At 36.4% G+C, this 16,727-nt stretch overlaps 1 protein-coding gene across 1 annotated transcript in view; it reads left to right on the forward strand.

Moving 5' to 3' along the window:
- Window positions 1-12,541, forward strand: part of mdy (midway) — a 100,995-nt gene extending 88,454 nt beyond the window's left edge. Inside the window, exons 5-14 of the mRNA XM_068363389.1 lie at window positions 351-445; window positions 821-873; window positions 1,429-1,537; window positions 2,994-3,149; window positions 4,308-4,455; window positions 5,097-5,205; window positions 7,128-7,172; window positions 7,953-8,131; window positions 8,252-8,402; window positions 10,668-12,541. Coding sequence (XP_068219490.1) covers window positions 351-445; window positions 821-873; window positions 1,429-1,537; window positions 2,994-3,149; window positions 4,308-4,455; window positions 5,097-5,205; window positions 7,128-7,172; window positions 7,953-8,131; window positions 8,252-8,402; window positions 10,668-10,832 — 1,210 coding nt within the window. The 3' untranslated portion in view covers window positions 10,833-12,541. The remainder of the gene's footprint in view (window positions 1-350; window positions 446-820; window positions 874-1,428; window positions 1,538-2,993; window positions 3,150-4,307; window positions 4,456-5,096; window positions 5,206-7,127; window positions 7,173-7,952; window positions 8,132-8,251; window positions 8,403-10,667) is intronic.
- Window positions 12,542-16,727: the final 4,186 nt, after the last annotated feature.

A 16,727-nucleotide genomic window follows, 5' to 3' on the forward strand; every position in this document is an offset into this window, starting at 1 on the left:
ATAATTCCTAAAGAATATTACATGATAATAGATTCACTTAACAAACTACACAACTCCTAAAAAAAATATTACGTACTAAGATTCAATAAACGATATTATATTAAATCAAGCCAAAATCGCTGGCTTATTCATACATAATGTTTGTTTATCCTTAAGGCCAATTTCACCCTTATTTACCGCTCCGTTTTTCCATTTTCGTCCTGGATTAGTACACACAACTCGTGAGATTTTTCTGTTTTTTGTAAAATTGAACTCCATCCTCTAATGCCCGATCTGGCGTCTTCTTCGACTCATTTAAATAATGATTTAAAATATATAGTGTGATAAAGCTAATCTTTTAATTGTTGCAGATATGGCGTCCGTATCAACCCCATCTCTTGGCTACAATTGATTAAAGATGAACATGGGGAGGGATACTATTTCCAGACGCCATTGTTTCTCCTGAGTAAGTACAACTTAAATCTGTAGAATCTGAGAACTTCAAAACGGGTGTATAAATTATTTGTACATACACATTTATCTATGAATTTATTACCTCAGGCTCCGCCAACGAAGTTTGAAAGTGGTTATGTTTTACCCCTTGTTTGTGTGTGTGTGTTTGTGAAGAACTTCCTGGCCACAATTTTAATCAGAGTAATAAAACTTGCATGGATTTACTGTTATGTAAAAGCTGGAAATTATTGAATTTTGGAAGGTCAAGGTCAAGGTCACAGTCGAGCAATAAGCTGCCACGGCGGAGGTCTGCGCTCTACCTAGCGCCCCTCTAGTTATATATATGTATTGTTTTATTTCATAATTTGAAAACCATTTTTTCTTTCAGGCTCGAACCTACATATCCTGTTTGTGTACAAAATGGAACAACTCTTAGCCAAGGTCAGTATGATTTATGTAGTCTATTGCCATATCTATAGTCAATTCTTTTCAGTGAGGCAGATTTGCACAGACTCGCAGAGGTGCCCTTTTAGCTCGGAAAAGTTTCCTGATCGCTGATTGATTGGACAAGTTAATTCTAACCGATCAGATACCAGGAAACTTTTCCGAGCTAAAAGGTCACAGCTGCGAGTCTGTGCAAATGCGCCTCATTTAAAAAAAAAAAATTGAGTATAGCTCATCTATAAAATAATAAGAAATATTCTTTGTCAATACTTCTGTTCTTTATTTGGTTAAGTTTTCTTTCTCTCCTTAAAACCATTTTGGAGTTTGTTTATTCTTAATATTTCAACTTACCTAACAGTTGTTTGTTCAATACTTTATATGATTAAAGATTATAAATGTTGATTTTTCTATTAGAATCTCTCTCTCTCTCTCTCTCTCTCTCTCTCTCTCTCTCTCTCCTCTCTCCTCTCTCTCTCTCTCTCTCTCTCTCTCTTACTTCACTAAATTAACTTACTAATTTAAGTTAATCTTTATTATTTTGCATCTTTGCAGGACCAAATTCCAGGAGAACTGGGAGCATACATTCACGGAACACATTTAGCAACTCTTCTAAGCATACCTGTAGTGATATTAGGTTTATGGACTCATCTCTTCAGCTTATGTGAGTGAATTTAATTTGAATTTATCTTACCTAATAGTCATCTTGGTATAATTTTTAATGCTGGTACTTCCCGACCTCCAAACAAAAATCAAAAGATCCCCCCTTTCATTATTTCTGATTCCTTCCTGAAGGATTTAAATCCTATAAAGCCATCTATTGGAATGAATCATAGTAGCACCTGAGCAGGACCTACACCAGAGTATCCTGTTCAAGTGAGGATTTGTTGACGAACGAATTAATAAAAAGTGGACCTTATCGAAATATAAGGTAAAGTACTGTACTGTGATTTGAAGGACAAAAAAGAAAGAAAAGCAATAAATGGAGAGAAATTTATACAATAACGGTTATGGATGTTGTAGATGGGTCTCGGTACCTTGAACTAGAATCTAACTCGCTTTAACTATTTTCTATTTTATGCAACTAACTACAAACACACATACAATCAATGCATTCTTCTATACACCACTTATTCTTGCATGGAGGGTCAGTTGCCGGATGCGTCCTCTTCAATGCCATCTAACAAAGGTATCTTTCACCATACCTCTTCTCTCTGGATCATCCTTCAGCTTATCTCGCCATTTAATTCTTTGCCTCCTCCTTGATCTTCTCCACCTAGCAGGTTCCTCCCAATTGCATGAATTCACTTGTAGTAAACTCACCGGCCAGATGGACAAGTCAATCTACAGCAAACGAATGTAGACTCGTTGCTTTAACTGATCTAAATATTAATCTTAAATCATAACAGCTATTACATCTGTATTTTACACTGGTAATGTTCAGAAAAAAATCTTATCATCCAAAACAATGAAGCTAGTTAAATGTCGCCAATCCTCAATCCAATAAACTTTGCATTAAATTTAATATGTGAATACAGACAAGTATAAGTGCTATAAGACCAAAATATATAAACATTCATCCTACCACAAAATTGTTATATCAACCTCCCAAAAGAGTGCAGTACTATACTCAGTGCAATGACTATCAAGCAAGACATTGAAATAAACAGAATTTTTATAATAAATCCCCCTTCTCCACTTTTAGTGATATCAAGAGGTTATTTAGGGCATGCAGAAATCCACGAGGATAACAAAAATATAACGATCATGGGGTACTTATGGTCTCAGGTGCTAGTGTTTTTCCTGATAGATGGCATAACAGGGTAGGAGCCACCAAGGGGTTTAAAGTGAGGTTTTTTTTGTGTATATGGAAGTCTGGGAACAGTAATCTCGATAATGATGAAAGATGACTGCATTGTAAATATTTAAGTAATAAATCTGATTAACTAAATACAATTTTTTACAGAATACTATAGATCAGTAAAGAACATCCTTTGGCCTAAAGTTTTTCAAAGTATCCAGACTAATTTAAATTGTTGGAATAACATCTAACTACAGGTAGCGTGTATTGTATATCCATAAAATACTGAATGAATACACATTTACCAATTTTCTTCCAGTGGGCCGTACACTTATCTGCATGGTGTACACCGTTCTGTTCCTGAAGCTATGGTCATACATACAGGTCAATCACTGGTGTCGATCTAATAGAACCTATAAGAAGAGGTTTACTCGAACGAGAAGTTTTTCTCTGAAAAAACACCAGGACATTGATGGTAAGTTATTTACCCCAATATTATTTGATAATTTTAAGTTTATAATCGGAGGTAGCAGCAGTAAGGGATTCAGCATTATGAAGCTTCATCTGTGGTGGATAACGGGGGAGGGTGGGCTGTGGCACCCTAGCAGTACCAGCTGAACTCTGTCGAGTCCCTAGTCAGGCTGGGAGGAACGTAGAGAGTAGAGGTCCCCTTTTTGTTTTGTTTCATTTGTTGATGTCGGCTACCCCCCAAAATTGGGGGAAGTGCCTTGGTATATGTATGTATGTATAATCAGAGGGGCAGTTTGTGATCAGGGGTGAGAACAGCATAGCTCGATCAAAAGAATAAAATTAGAAATTACAAATGAGTTATCTCTTTGAAAGTACAATAGTATGCATAAAATGTGGGAGAGTTCTCTTTTCCACATACAGTACTCATATGCTATACACCCTTGGCACGTACAGTAGTAGTAGGACGCTACGAAGAAAGGAATGGCATCATCAGTGATGAACAGCACCATGAGGGGAGAGGATATGTAACGGCTCCTCACTTATCTTTCCCCTTAGTTTCCTAGACTAGGTTAAGTCTATTAGGGGTGCAGATATCTATGGTTATCTACGGATACGTCCCTGATTATACACGATATCTTAGGATAGTGTTACGGGGGTTAGAACCCCGTGATACCTGACGGTAATTCTCTTGTAATATCACTGGCAGAAATATTATACAGTAGGAAGCTGCCATCAGGACGACATGGCTATCTCACCCAAAAATAGATTTTTCCTACGCTAAAATCAGTTTTATCATCCATGGAGATGGCAAACTGTAAGTAGAAGAATTGGCTGATTATCTATTTTACCTTTAGGTTTTAAAGGATCCTTCCAATTGAATAAAACTAAGAATTAATCTGTTACCAGTACAGCATATATTTGCTAACCATGATATAAATTGTTGATACTTATCAAGGCATCAATATTATATAGAGTATTGTGTTTATGAAACTCATTATAGAAGTTGATCTTTATGTTCTGAGAAACTATTTTTTTTTCTAGTGATAGTCAACCAATTGGGGAAATCAAGTTCAAAATAATTCTACAAATCTATGATTTTAATGATTATGTATTTTCATGTTCACAGGCACTTAAATAATTTTTTTTTCCCTTTAAAAATCAGCTAACGAAGATGAAACAGACAGCGTCATTTTACCTCATCTGACAAATTACCCCGATAACTTGACGCTCCGTGATCTCTACTATTTTTTAATTGCTCCAACACTGTGCTATGAGCTCAATTTCCCAAGGAGTCAGAGAATTCGAAAAAGGTATGTCACTGAAATACTGTACTGTATTACAAAGCATTGGTGGTGAACTTCAGAAATAGTACAGTACCAATATTTGATACAACAGCTTTCAAAATTGTATTAATTTTTACTATATTGTTAAACACCTTTGAAAGAGTATTTATAAATTCTAAATTTAGAGGTAGTTAATTATTGGTACAGAAAATGTCTTCAGTACCCAGTTCCGAAGTTCCTTTCAATTGCAAGTCGAAGTTTGAAATTATGGTATTACAGTTTACCTAATATAAGTTTTTAGGCAGTGTCAAACTACCTTCAATCTTAGGAGATTCAAACTTGTCCCAAACCTCGTTAAGAATAAAACTTTCTTAAGAATTAGCATTTTTTCATTCGATGGAATACAGTATACAAGTACTGTATCTGAATTTTAGACTATTCAAGTGTACTTCAGAATCAAGATGCTTTTTGAATTAATAATTTCTTGATTTTATTTTCTATATAAGATGGCATAATCATTCTCTGCATAACATATTTATTCTCTTTTATAAAAAATATATCCAGATATAGATTTTGTTTATACAATAATATATTACTAACTATAAAATCTCTTCTTCTATGGCTATTGGTTTAATTTTGTTGTTCTAATGCTATCCTGCTTTTACCAGGTTCTTGTTGCGTAGGATACTGGAAGTGATAGCCATAAGCAATATTATCATGGCCATGTTTCAACAGTGGATTATTCCAAGTGTTAAAAACTCCTTTCAACCATTCTCAGTAAGTGTTTTATTGTCTTCAGAATTTTCAAACTACTTTAATGTATGTAAATAATCTATTAATTATTGATTTTACATCTTGATGGCATTGAGTGGTGTGTGTCAAAAGTTTTGGTTCTCCACTTGATAACATTCAAGAAAGAAAGAATATGAGTATAGTAGATACCATGTATCTAAACTAGACTTACAGGTGTCTGATAATGAAATTTTGACTCATTCAATTAACCCTTTTACCCCCAAAGGACGTACTGGTACGTTTCACAAAACCCACCCCTTTACCCCCATGGACGTACCGGTACGTCCTTGCAAAAAAATGCTATAAATTTTTTTTTTTTTTTCATATTTTTGATAATCTTTTGAAAAAATTCAGGCATTTTCCAAGAGAATGAGACCAACCTGACCTCTCTATGACAAAAGTTAAGGCTGTTAGAGCAATTTAAAAAAAATATACAGTACTGCAAAATGTGTTGGGAAAAAAATAACCCCCTGGGGGTTAAGGGTTGGAAATTTCCAAAGAGCCTGGGGGTAAAAGGGTTAACTGAAAGGGTACCATGGTACATCAGAGCTGAACATTCTATGGACTAGATTAATGGATAAGATTTCTTATTGAAGTTACCAGTCCCTTAAAAGAAAAAAGATTCCTGTGCTTCTTTGTGAGCAAGTACTATTTCAACTGGTACATTGATTACAAATACCTTACCGTATACTGTACAATATACATGTTACCTATTAGTGTACATTAAGAGTCAAGAGAGAATACACAAAGTTCTATCAGCATCTAATTACTCATTAGGAAACTGTTTAAGAGGATCACTTGTCTTTCCTCAAGACTTTCACAAGGCTCGCTCAAAGTATTTGTATTTAAATTAGAATGGAAAATGAGAATACATCAAAGTAAAGCAGACGATTGTGGAGCGCTGTGTAATAAGAAACAAAGGGGAATGGAAGCAAAGTTATATGTAGAAAATAAGCAGTTCAGGATAAAAAAAAGTTGCTAAAACAAACCTTTAGAACAGTCACTGTGCTGTGCAAGGCACACACTATGCATTACCCTTATACAGAAAGTTCTTTCAATAAAAGGCTGTCGTTCTGATTGATGTGTATGAAGGCTAACAATTTTTTTTTAAGTTTTCTTCTACTCTCGTTAAACCTTTTCCTAAATAAAAATTTGTTAGGTTTCCTTTGTTTTATATATATGATGTGATTATACAGTATTTTATTTTTTACTGTATAAACATATGTGAATTTGGCTTCATTACTTTTAATAACTTTTTAGTATATCGCTCATAGCACAACAAGAGAGTGGGAAATAAGAGACATTGTGAAACTTAGTGCTCTATGTATGATGCTTGAACATCTAGCATAGACAGACTTCTCTGGAAGGATTATGACACTAAGATTTAAAAGTAGCACACTTTTACAGTTATTGTCATACAGTAATACAGTCCAACAAATAAGTATATGTAGGAAGTGACAAATTGATATTAGATGTCTGTGGGGTAGCCCAACTGTATTCTCTAGGGCCTGCCACGGCCCTCCCCTTTGATGAAGGGATATCTAAATGGAAGACAGCCTGTGAATAGTGGTTTCCACACGCCCTTGTTAAATATACGACACCAACAAGGTGTTCGCGGGAGGGTAGTAACCTCTGCATTCCATGCTTTTATCTTTCGCTAGTATATTTGGAAGATTTATATTAGAAAAGTGTAAAGAAGGACCCTTTTCACCGGGTGTCACAGGTCTCTCCCCAGAAATAGATTTTTCCTTCGTCAAAATCCCTTTTATGACAATTTGAAATATTTTTTGAAGATTATATGAATCTATTTTACAAAATAAAACATTACTTAACATGTATCTTCGTGCTGTATAGGTTATAGGTTTTTAAAATATTCTGTACTGTAATCAATCTTTTATTTATTGCAGGATATGGACTACATGCGATGCACTGAGCGTCTTTTAAAGTTAGCGGTAAGTATCACAATGATTTTTATTACACAGTACACCATAGGGTACATGAGCACAATATGTTACGGCCCTTCCCTTTGATGAAGGATTTATCTAAATGGAAGACAGCCTGTGAATAGTGGTTTTCACACGCCCCTGCTTTATACACGACGCCCACTGGGTGTTCGAGCGAGGGTAGTAACCTCTGCATTCCATACTTTAACTTTCTCTGGTATATTTGGAAGTATTTTTATCAGAAAAGTGTAAGGAAGGACCCTTTTCACAGGGCGTCACAGGTATCTCCCCAGAAATAGATTTTTCCTTTGTCAAAATCCCTTAATACATTAATACAGATGTACTGTATAATGTAGTTTATTTTGCATACACTTTATTAGTAAAATTCGAATGAAGGTTATTCAAGCAATTCTATTTCTGTATACCCAGAATTTCTGACTGTATTTCACTCCTGATACTTTGTCAAAAGTTCCTAAGGAAGTTAACAAGTTTTAGTGTTATGGCTGAGTGAGTTGGAGAAAACTTTTTTTTTTTTTTATAACAAAGCCTGCTTTTAAGTTATTTTGCTTATTCCCCTGAAATATATATGAAATGTAAAATAAGGGGAAAGTTGTCTCGATTATAAAAGGATCATTTGTAAATAAAAACTTCTTATATATGCCATTTCACCTCATTAGCCAGGTTAGCAACTTGTCCTAATGGAATATTCACTATCAATATATTAAAATTATTGGAAAGGGGTCAGTCATTATATTTTCACTAATTGGTATTTTCTTCATTCCATTCCAGATTCCCAATCACATTTTATGGCTTTCATGGTTCTACCTATGCTTTCACTCATTTCTGAATACCTTAGCAGAGCTACTGAAATTTGCTGATAGAGACTTTTACCAAGACTGGTGGAATTCTAAGGATGTGGGGACATTTTGGAGATTATGGAATTTACCAGTACATAAATGGGCTGTCAGGTAGGTAAAATCCCAATTGACTTTTAGTATCCTTCATTAATAATATATTTAAGAATATGTATAATTTATTTAGAAATACTTGTATATTTTATACATTGAACTTCATTTGCTTAATTGCAGGCATGTATTTGTTCCCATGATAAAGAGTAAGTACAAAAAATCTTCAGCTTCTTTCGCGGTGTTCATCTTGTCTGCTGCCCTCCATGAATATTTGGTGTCCATTCCCCTTCACATGTATAAAATAGGAGTCTTCTTAGGGATGATGGTACAGGTAAGTGAAAATGTCAGTTGGCGAGTCACTGTCAAGTCTTTTTTTTTAAACATTAAGAACAGACTTTTAGTTTTGTATAAGAAAATTAAGACCATTGCTCTCATTTTCAGGTCTAAATAGTTGTGTTCATAATATTCTTTTCCTTGTTTCTGTGAAATCTTCTCTTTAATTTTTATACACAATTATCAATTAACTTTTAACAGACTTCAACTTACAAAAATTTCTTTTATTTGAATAGTAAACATTTTGTGATGTTTAGTATAAGCTTGAAATTATATGCATTTAGCTGTGACATCTTAATTTTCACATGTAGGTATACTATAGGGTCTGTTAATAAATAGTGTTTTACTTGCACGAAAATATCTTCCAAACCTTGATGAGTTTAGGGGCTGATGGTACAGTACAAGTATTATTCGACTGTACATATTAGATACACTATCTATAAAAAAGTGGATGGTAGCTAGTACAGTACTTAAGAGTTTTCATTTGCCATACATTTGCCAAAGGGTACTTTACAAGTTCTGCTATTTTTTATTATTGCTGGAAACAGCCTCACTTTTGTAGCATCTCACAAGGCCAGTGTAGACCAACCACTCTCACTTGTAACATTTTCTGGGATTATTGGCCCTGCTTTGATTTTCTATTCCTGCACTGCACTCTATTTAAGTGACAGTTCAAGGGAACTTTTGGAAACTTAGAACCTCCCTGGTCTCCATTAACTGGTCATAAATCTATCTTAATGACCAGTCACTCCTAGTCTCCTTGAAGGAAAAAAAGGGTTCATTGTTCAATGTGATCTTGGCCCTTTGATAAAGAGAATGTTGTTTGTTGGCTAAGAACTCCTTTGCCCCCTTGACCCTGGATAGAATGTGAGGATGACTATAATCAACCATTCTTTAGACATCCTCATTCCTTTCTACTCCAATCACTTTCCCTTCTCATGAAACATTTTATGACCCAATGTTTGTCTAGTCAAATTCTTTGATAGAAAAATGTAGGTATCCTGGTCAGTGGAAATTTTCTTCTATGAGGTTTTGGGCTATGATTGCATGTTGTTCATCTTGCAGTGGTCTCATTTCCCGAAGAGAGTTGCTTTTACTGAGGAGCTGAGGCCCAAACATGTTTTGGCAGACAGCCAGAAAATTTAATAGCCGCCACCTCTTCTTGGAACTAAAGCCATTTCAGTAAATATCAAAATGTAGATGAAGGGCAGAGGGATAGTTATCAAATTTCTCCTCCAAACTCCTATAAATTGTTTAATCATAGACTGTTTTAATGCAACTAAGAGTCCTCTAGTCAGGGTCTGTTTTAATGCAACTAAGTGTCCTCTAGTCAGGGTCTGTTTTAATGCAACTAAGAGTCTTCTAGTCAGGGTCTTTTTTAACGCAACTATGAGTCCTCTAGTCAGGGTCTGTTTTAATGCAACTAAGAGTCCTCTAGTCAGGGTCTGTTTTAATGCAACTAAGAGTCCTCTAGTCAGGGTCTGTTTTAATGCAACTAAGAGTCCTCTAGTCAGGGTCTGTTTTAATGCAACTAAGAGTCCTCTAGTCAGGGTCTGTTTTATGCAACTAAGAGTCCTCTAGTCAGGGTCTGTTTTATGCAACTAAGAGTCCTCTAGTCAGGGTCTTTTTTAGTGCAACTAAGAGTCCTCTAGTCAGGGTCAAAATATCCCATTCCTTCAAAGGTATTGTTGTCTCTTACTAAGATCGGCATGTAAAAGAGGATAAAATTAATTTTCCCTACATTCACTAGTTCTATTTTAGCAGACAAGACCAAATTAACATCCTTAAGTGCTAAGGCAAAGAGGATGGTGTTTTTGTTGGCCTTGATCATAGGTCAGCATGGTGATGTATATTCCTGTCACTTTCGTAATGGATTGGGACACAACCAACAACCAAGCACCCTTCTACATTTGATCTTACTGAACCATTAAAAATGCATGAGTCTTTGGGGTCTTTGACTAGCTCCTGTTCCTAGAGAACTCTGTTGAAACTTTTTTTACTAATCTATCCTCAAGTTGAATACAGTAATTGCTGAAAAAATTTGTATTGATGAAAAAGAGCCTGGTATCTTAGTAGATGAAAGAAATGTGTACTGATATTTGCAAGTAGAGGTATTAGATAGAAAGAAAGAAGACTGTTGGTACTTTTTCAACATTTTCCTCATTAGTGCATTAACCATATATTGGCAGATAGTGGTTAGTTACACACAGAAAAGATCATGAGTATTTGATTTTTAAGTAATATTTTGTATTCATTATTACAGGTACCTTTAGTTTACATTTCTACTAAAGTCGCAAATCACTTTGGACCTCGATGGGGAAACTTGATCGTGTGGGCATCACTCATCTTGGGTCAACCAATGGGAATCATGGTGTATTATCACGACTATGTCGTTAAAACTATTGATCCTAATATGTTGGGAATTTAGAAACCTGTCTCAAATTGAACAAATTATTGAACTATCGGTAGGGCATTATGTAAACAATATTTTAATGGCGTATTTTAATGTAATAAGATTTTCTATTGCCTTTTTTTTTGTATCACAGAACATTTTCTTGTTACCTAGTCACTTTATTCCATGACTTGTCCTGAATGAAAACAAGTGTATATATACATGCATAAAAGTTATAGTAGTACGATAGGTTCGCATACATCATTTATATATGCATATGGTGTATATATATGTGTGTATTATATATAATATGCATTATATATACTATATATATGTGATATATATGCATATATATTATATATACATATTGAATATATTTAAATGTACATATGATTATTATATACATATATTCTATGCATATATATTATATATAATGTTCACTATATGTATATAACTATATAATTATAGATGTACTATATATACATATGTATTATATATACATACAAACATATATTTATTCAATATTCATGCATGAATTGTAAGTATTCCTAAACCACTTTGTATAATTTGTGTACAGAGGATATTACTATTGTCAACAAAACCCATTATTTTAATGTGTATCTTAGCATTGTATCAGTATTACGTAATTGATTAATGCCAATACAAAATACTAATCATATATATATCCTAATTCTAACATTAGTCTCTGTGATATTTCTGGGTTAATGGCTGTGTTACTTTGGGATGTCTACGTCAAGTTTGGATACAAAACTAATTTATGTAGATTACGATCAGAATGTAGTTGGTAGTTACGTCTGGCTTTAAAGCATTCCAGAATTAGACTTTACAGTATTTATGACAGAAATAAGTTAACCCTTTTACCCCTAGGCTCTTTGGAAATTTCCAATCCTTAACCCCCAAGGGGTTATTTTTTCCCCAGCACATTTTGCAGTATGTTTTTTTTAAATTGCTCTTACAGCCTTAATTTTTGCCATAGGGAGGTCAGGTTGGTCTCATTCTCTTGGAAAATGCCCAAATTTTCTCAAAAAATTATCAAAAATATGAAATTAAAAATTTTTATAGGATTTTTTTGCAAGGACGTACCGGTACGTCCATGGGGGTAAAGGGATGAGTTTTGTGAAACGTACCAGTACGTCCTTTGGGGGTAAAAGGGTTAATTATACTTTACTAACATATGTTCCAGATAAAAATCCTGGATTTGCCAATACCTGCTTGGGAAATTTAACATTCAGATTGATACAATATTCTCGTGTTTGGACTTTTTTTATATCTTTAAAGTTATTTCAGATGTCACTGCTAGGTGGTTACTAGACAGCGTTCCTTTAAACATTAAAATTATTTCCTGAAAAATACTGTAGAGCTTTTAGGGTCAAATGTATATTGTCTTGTTTTACAGATTTCTAATGGATGAATATTTTTGTTATTTATCACAACTAAACACAGGAATTTCTTTAAACGTAGTAGGTTACAGTATAGCCAATACATGTTTAAATAAATAGTGATCCACAATATTTTATCACCAGTCTCTTAAAACAACTAAATAATATTTGTAAAAAGTTTTGTTATTTATATTTTATAAGATTTGTGATTTGATTTACCAATTAAGAAAGTGTTACTGCCATGATGCTATTTCTTGTCAATCACATTGATTGAATTTGTTATAGTATTTTGTGAAATTTTTACTTGTAATTGGTCAAAATATGAAATAAAATTGCTCAAATCTCCGTATGATTAAATTAACAGATAATATTGATTTATGTAATTCAAGTTTGACATATAAGAAACTATTGAATAGCCAAGATTTTAGTACTTAGATTATTTAACTGCTTTAAGGCAAGTTGCAAAAAACTAATGTATGGCTCAGCTAGAAATTCCTTATGGTACCTCTTGTAAGTCTTAACTTGTTAATTTTTGTGAATTGAAAATTTATTGCTATTAATTGATAAACTTTTTCCTCCACTAATTAAGAACAGTACAAATTTGGGTCTATACGTCTACAAACCACTGTCCTTTAGTAGGAGCAAGATTTTAGCAAAGCTGGAAATAGTTACAGTTCATTCACCTGCTAGTATGGCATCATGATGAATACAAAATGAACCTAAGGAAGCTGGCCTGGCATTTTTTAGACATCACTAGTCATCCGTTGGAGGAAGGTGGTTTTGCTGCCTTTCCTCTACCCCTGCAGTATCTTGCCGACCTCAGAAAGGCATTACGGGCATATTGCCTAGTATTGTTGTCCAATTGAGGAGTCTCCTGTGGCCTCTTCCTCTGTGGGAACGTTGTCATTGGGTTGCACTACTGTACTCCGTAAAAAGCAAACTTAAAGTGCCTCCTCCTCCTCATCTCGTTAGATTCTTAAAGCTTCGACTTCTAGAAGAACAAGAAGACGACAATATTGAAGTCCAGGAAGACCAATCGGTAGGGGTCACTTGCACATGTAACCGATCAGTCCCCACGTGTGTGTGCGTGTGGGAAGGCCGGTGCAGTACAGAGAACTAACCCATCCTGGGTAATTCTCTCAGTACACACATGCTACCGGTGCTCAGTCTAGTATGGCACTAAGACGACGCATCATTGATTGGGAGGAAGCGCAGAGCTCTTGTCCCTCCTTTCCTGAACGATTGACCGATCGACCAATCTCTCTCAAATTAAAGAGAATGAAACAGTACTTGCCAAAAATTATTCCAGACTGGGAAGAGGTATTGGACTTTACAGCTCCTTATACCTGTGCTTTGGATGAAGGTATGAAAGATCTTACCCTTCTTCCAGATAATCTATCTTGTATGGGAGCGAAAAAGTGGTGCATGCTGAAAAATATCCCACCCAGGAAGAAGTATTGCCTCTGGCTCATACCAACCATGAAGTAGTATTGATTCTAGCTGCTCTCAGACTCATACCAAATGGAGTGCTCTCGCCCATACCTGCAAACGTTGATAACTTTAGCTCAAAGAAGTCACTGAAGTCCAAGACTGGTCTCTCGCCACATACAGGAGGAAGGGACCATGTGTACTGAGAACGTATCTACTTGGGGAAGGGTACCTAGCACGATCTCCCCTCTTATGAGAGGGATATATGTTACGTACTGAGGTATATCGGTGAGCGGTACAGGTACTTGGTCTTGTGCGCGCACACTGCTGGTTGGAATGAATGGCTCTACCCTCCTCCTCCTGCACATTTGAAGGATACCTCAGGATGTTCCCCAGAGAAGACTTCTGCCCCAAAAAGAGAGAAATTCACTAGTGAGAGAAATTCACTAGTGGTGAGAGATAAACCTACAATTGGTCTCCTCGCTTGTACGAGAGCTTCCCTCGCATGAATCAGAAGCCAATCCAAGGTCTTCTCATGCTCCATCCCTCTGCCTCTACGAGCTTGTTTTCCCAGTGTTCGGTCTTAATGTGCTTTATCACCTGTCACTATTTCATCCCAGTTCTCCCAGTCCACTTACAGAAATCTTCCATGCTGAGATCCTTCCATGCACTGAGACCTTATGACGCACTAAGACCGTTCCATGAAGCGAGACCTTCCCATGCACCGAGACTTTCTAACCCCTTTGTGTGATAGGGAATTGGAATAAGTAATTTGTTGGGAATAATCATCAGCTCTTGTACTAGCAGTGAAGTTCCAATTTGCGCTTGTGGTATCATCAACAAGACTCCTCTCTATCCATGGACAGGCGCTCGAGGTACAAATGTACACTGCTCGGTGACATGCTCTCAAGGGGCTAAGGCACCTATTACATCTTTAGCTTTCGAGGGTACGAGAGCGGGGTGGTTAAGTTTCTAAAGACAGCTTGGCAATCGTACAATAGTCCCTTATTCCTCTGCAGGGTATTGTCACTGTTTTGTTCATAGTCTGGTCTGTAAATACTCCAAGAAGCTGCATTCTACCTAAGTATGTTGAGACCCCCCACTTGTAAGGGGTGAAGAATCCCAGGACATCAACCCTACAGCAACTGAATCCTGTCCTATGCTGGCAAAAGCAGAGAATCCAAGAACCGTACAGCAACCGAATCCTGTCCTAACCTGGCAAAAGCAGAGAATCCAAAAATCCTGCAATCATCAGGGTCTTTGTACTCCTTCATCGATCAGCCATGGTTAGGCTTGAGGGTACATTCAGGCACACTGTTCTATCTTATATCTTATTTCTCTTCCTCTTGTTTTGTTAAAGTTTTTAAAGTTTATAAATTGATATTTATTTTAATGTTGTTGCTCTTCTTAAAATATTTTATTTTTCCTTGTTCCCTTTCCTCACTGAGCTATTTTCCCTGTTGGAGCCCCTGGACTTATAGCATCCTGCTTTTCCAACTAGGGTTGTAGCTTAGCAAGAAATAATAATAATCAGCACTTTGGCAATCATCACGGGTCAGAACTCAGCCTTGAAGTGTCAAAATCTGTTTTTACTTGCTTGGCTTTACATAGGATCTAAGCCCAGACCTCTGGTTTAAGGTATTCCTTATGCTCCAACAAGATTCTGCCCTTCCTCTCTTGTGATAACAAAGGTACTAATGCCTGAGAAAGCAGTCTCGTATTTTCTTTCCATCTATCAAGCTATAGGAGTGGACAACAGTGGAAAAACTGCATGAGGGCACTTTGTTCTCAACACGTGAATGTTCTCGTGGCTAGCCTCAAAGTGACTTCCTGGATCGGCCATTGGTCACAGACAGTTGTATACTTCACCACGACCTAGTATTTGACAAATCCTGAGATGTGGAAGCAATATAGACTTATTACTCTCCGGTGCAAAGGCAGTGACATATTTGGTGTACCAGTCTGCTAACCAGTGGGCAAATTGGGTCCTGAAGGAATGCCCCAGTGCTGACAGTCCTGGAGTCAGCTGCCCTCTTCTCATTAGGATGTGGGGATTACAATAGAGGGAAATTGAGGAAGGAACCTCATTCCTCTTCCTCCGGCTCCCAAGAGTAGGTGATGCCTGTCCAGCCATTGGGGAATGTGGCAGCGATATACTGTAGAGCAGAGAAATGGGTGGTGGAAGTCCTTTGTGACATATTCTGCCCACCTTTTTATCCTCCCTTTATTTACACATCGTTGATATTCCAGCTCTACCATCCAAAATTGGTCCTGGGAACAGAGGTGAAAGAGTGGGAGGAGAAGAAAGCACTTCAGGTGGAGAAGTCGACAAGGTACTAAAAACCGGCCGTAGACCTCTCCCTACACTCAGTTTAGGATTGAGATGGCTAATACCATACTGTCTGCCATCAGGAAAGATGATTTCATGCTTTTTGTGGATGTAAAGGATGTGTACAAGATTCACACCCATCATTCGTACAGAAAGTACTTCTGCTTTGTCCTCGGGGAAGTTGTGTATCAGTTGAAAGCTCTTATGCTTCGGACTATCAATCTCACCAAAGTGTTTATGCTTGTCTGTTCTTGTGCCATTAAATGGGATCAGCCCTTGAGATGTCTCTTGACTAATCCTGTGTCCTGTAGGAGGCAGTTGCTCCATGATCAAGACAGTACTCTCCATTTGCCCCGATCTGGGAATGATAGTCCAGTTTCATGTGCAAGCAGAGGATAGAGGACTGGGGTTTGATGATAAACACGGCAGCAGAAAGTCTTCCCATCCGACGATTGTATCAACAGCCTCATGGAGGTACAGCATCTGTTCCTACATGATGAAGAACTTCTGGCTTGGCAGTGGCAATGTCTTCTGGGACATTTCGTAGTTGTAGAAGCTCATTTCGCATGGGTATCTCTACCAGCAATTGCTCTGGTGGTGTTTGAAGTATCCTTGGTCAGCAACAAGCAATCCCCACTACCAAATGATTCCAGTGGAATAAGAACTAGTTGACAATCTGGCCTGGTGAGTGAATGATGAAAATCTCAGAAATTAAATTTACTTCTTCATTTAAGTTCTGTACAGTAAAACTGCAATGGATTCTAATTAAAAAAA

The sequence above is a fragment of the Palaemon carinicauda genome, chromosome 40 (assembly GCF_036898095.1).
Source record: "Palaemon carinicauda isolate YSFRI2023 chromosome 40, ASM3689809v2, whole genome shotgun sequence".
NCBI lineage: Eukaryota > Metazoa > Arthropoda > Malacostraca > Decapoda > Palaemonidae > Palaemon > Palaemon carinicauda.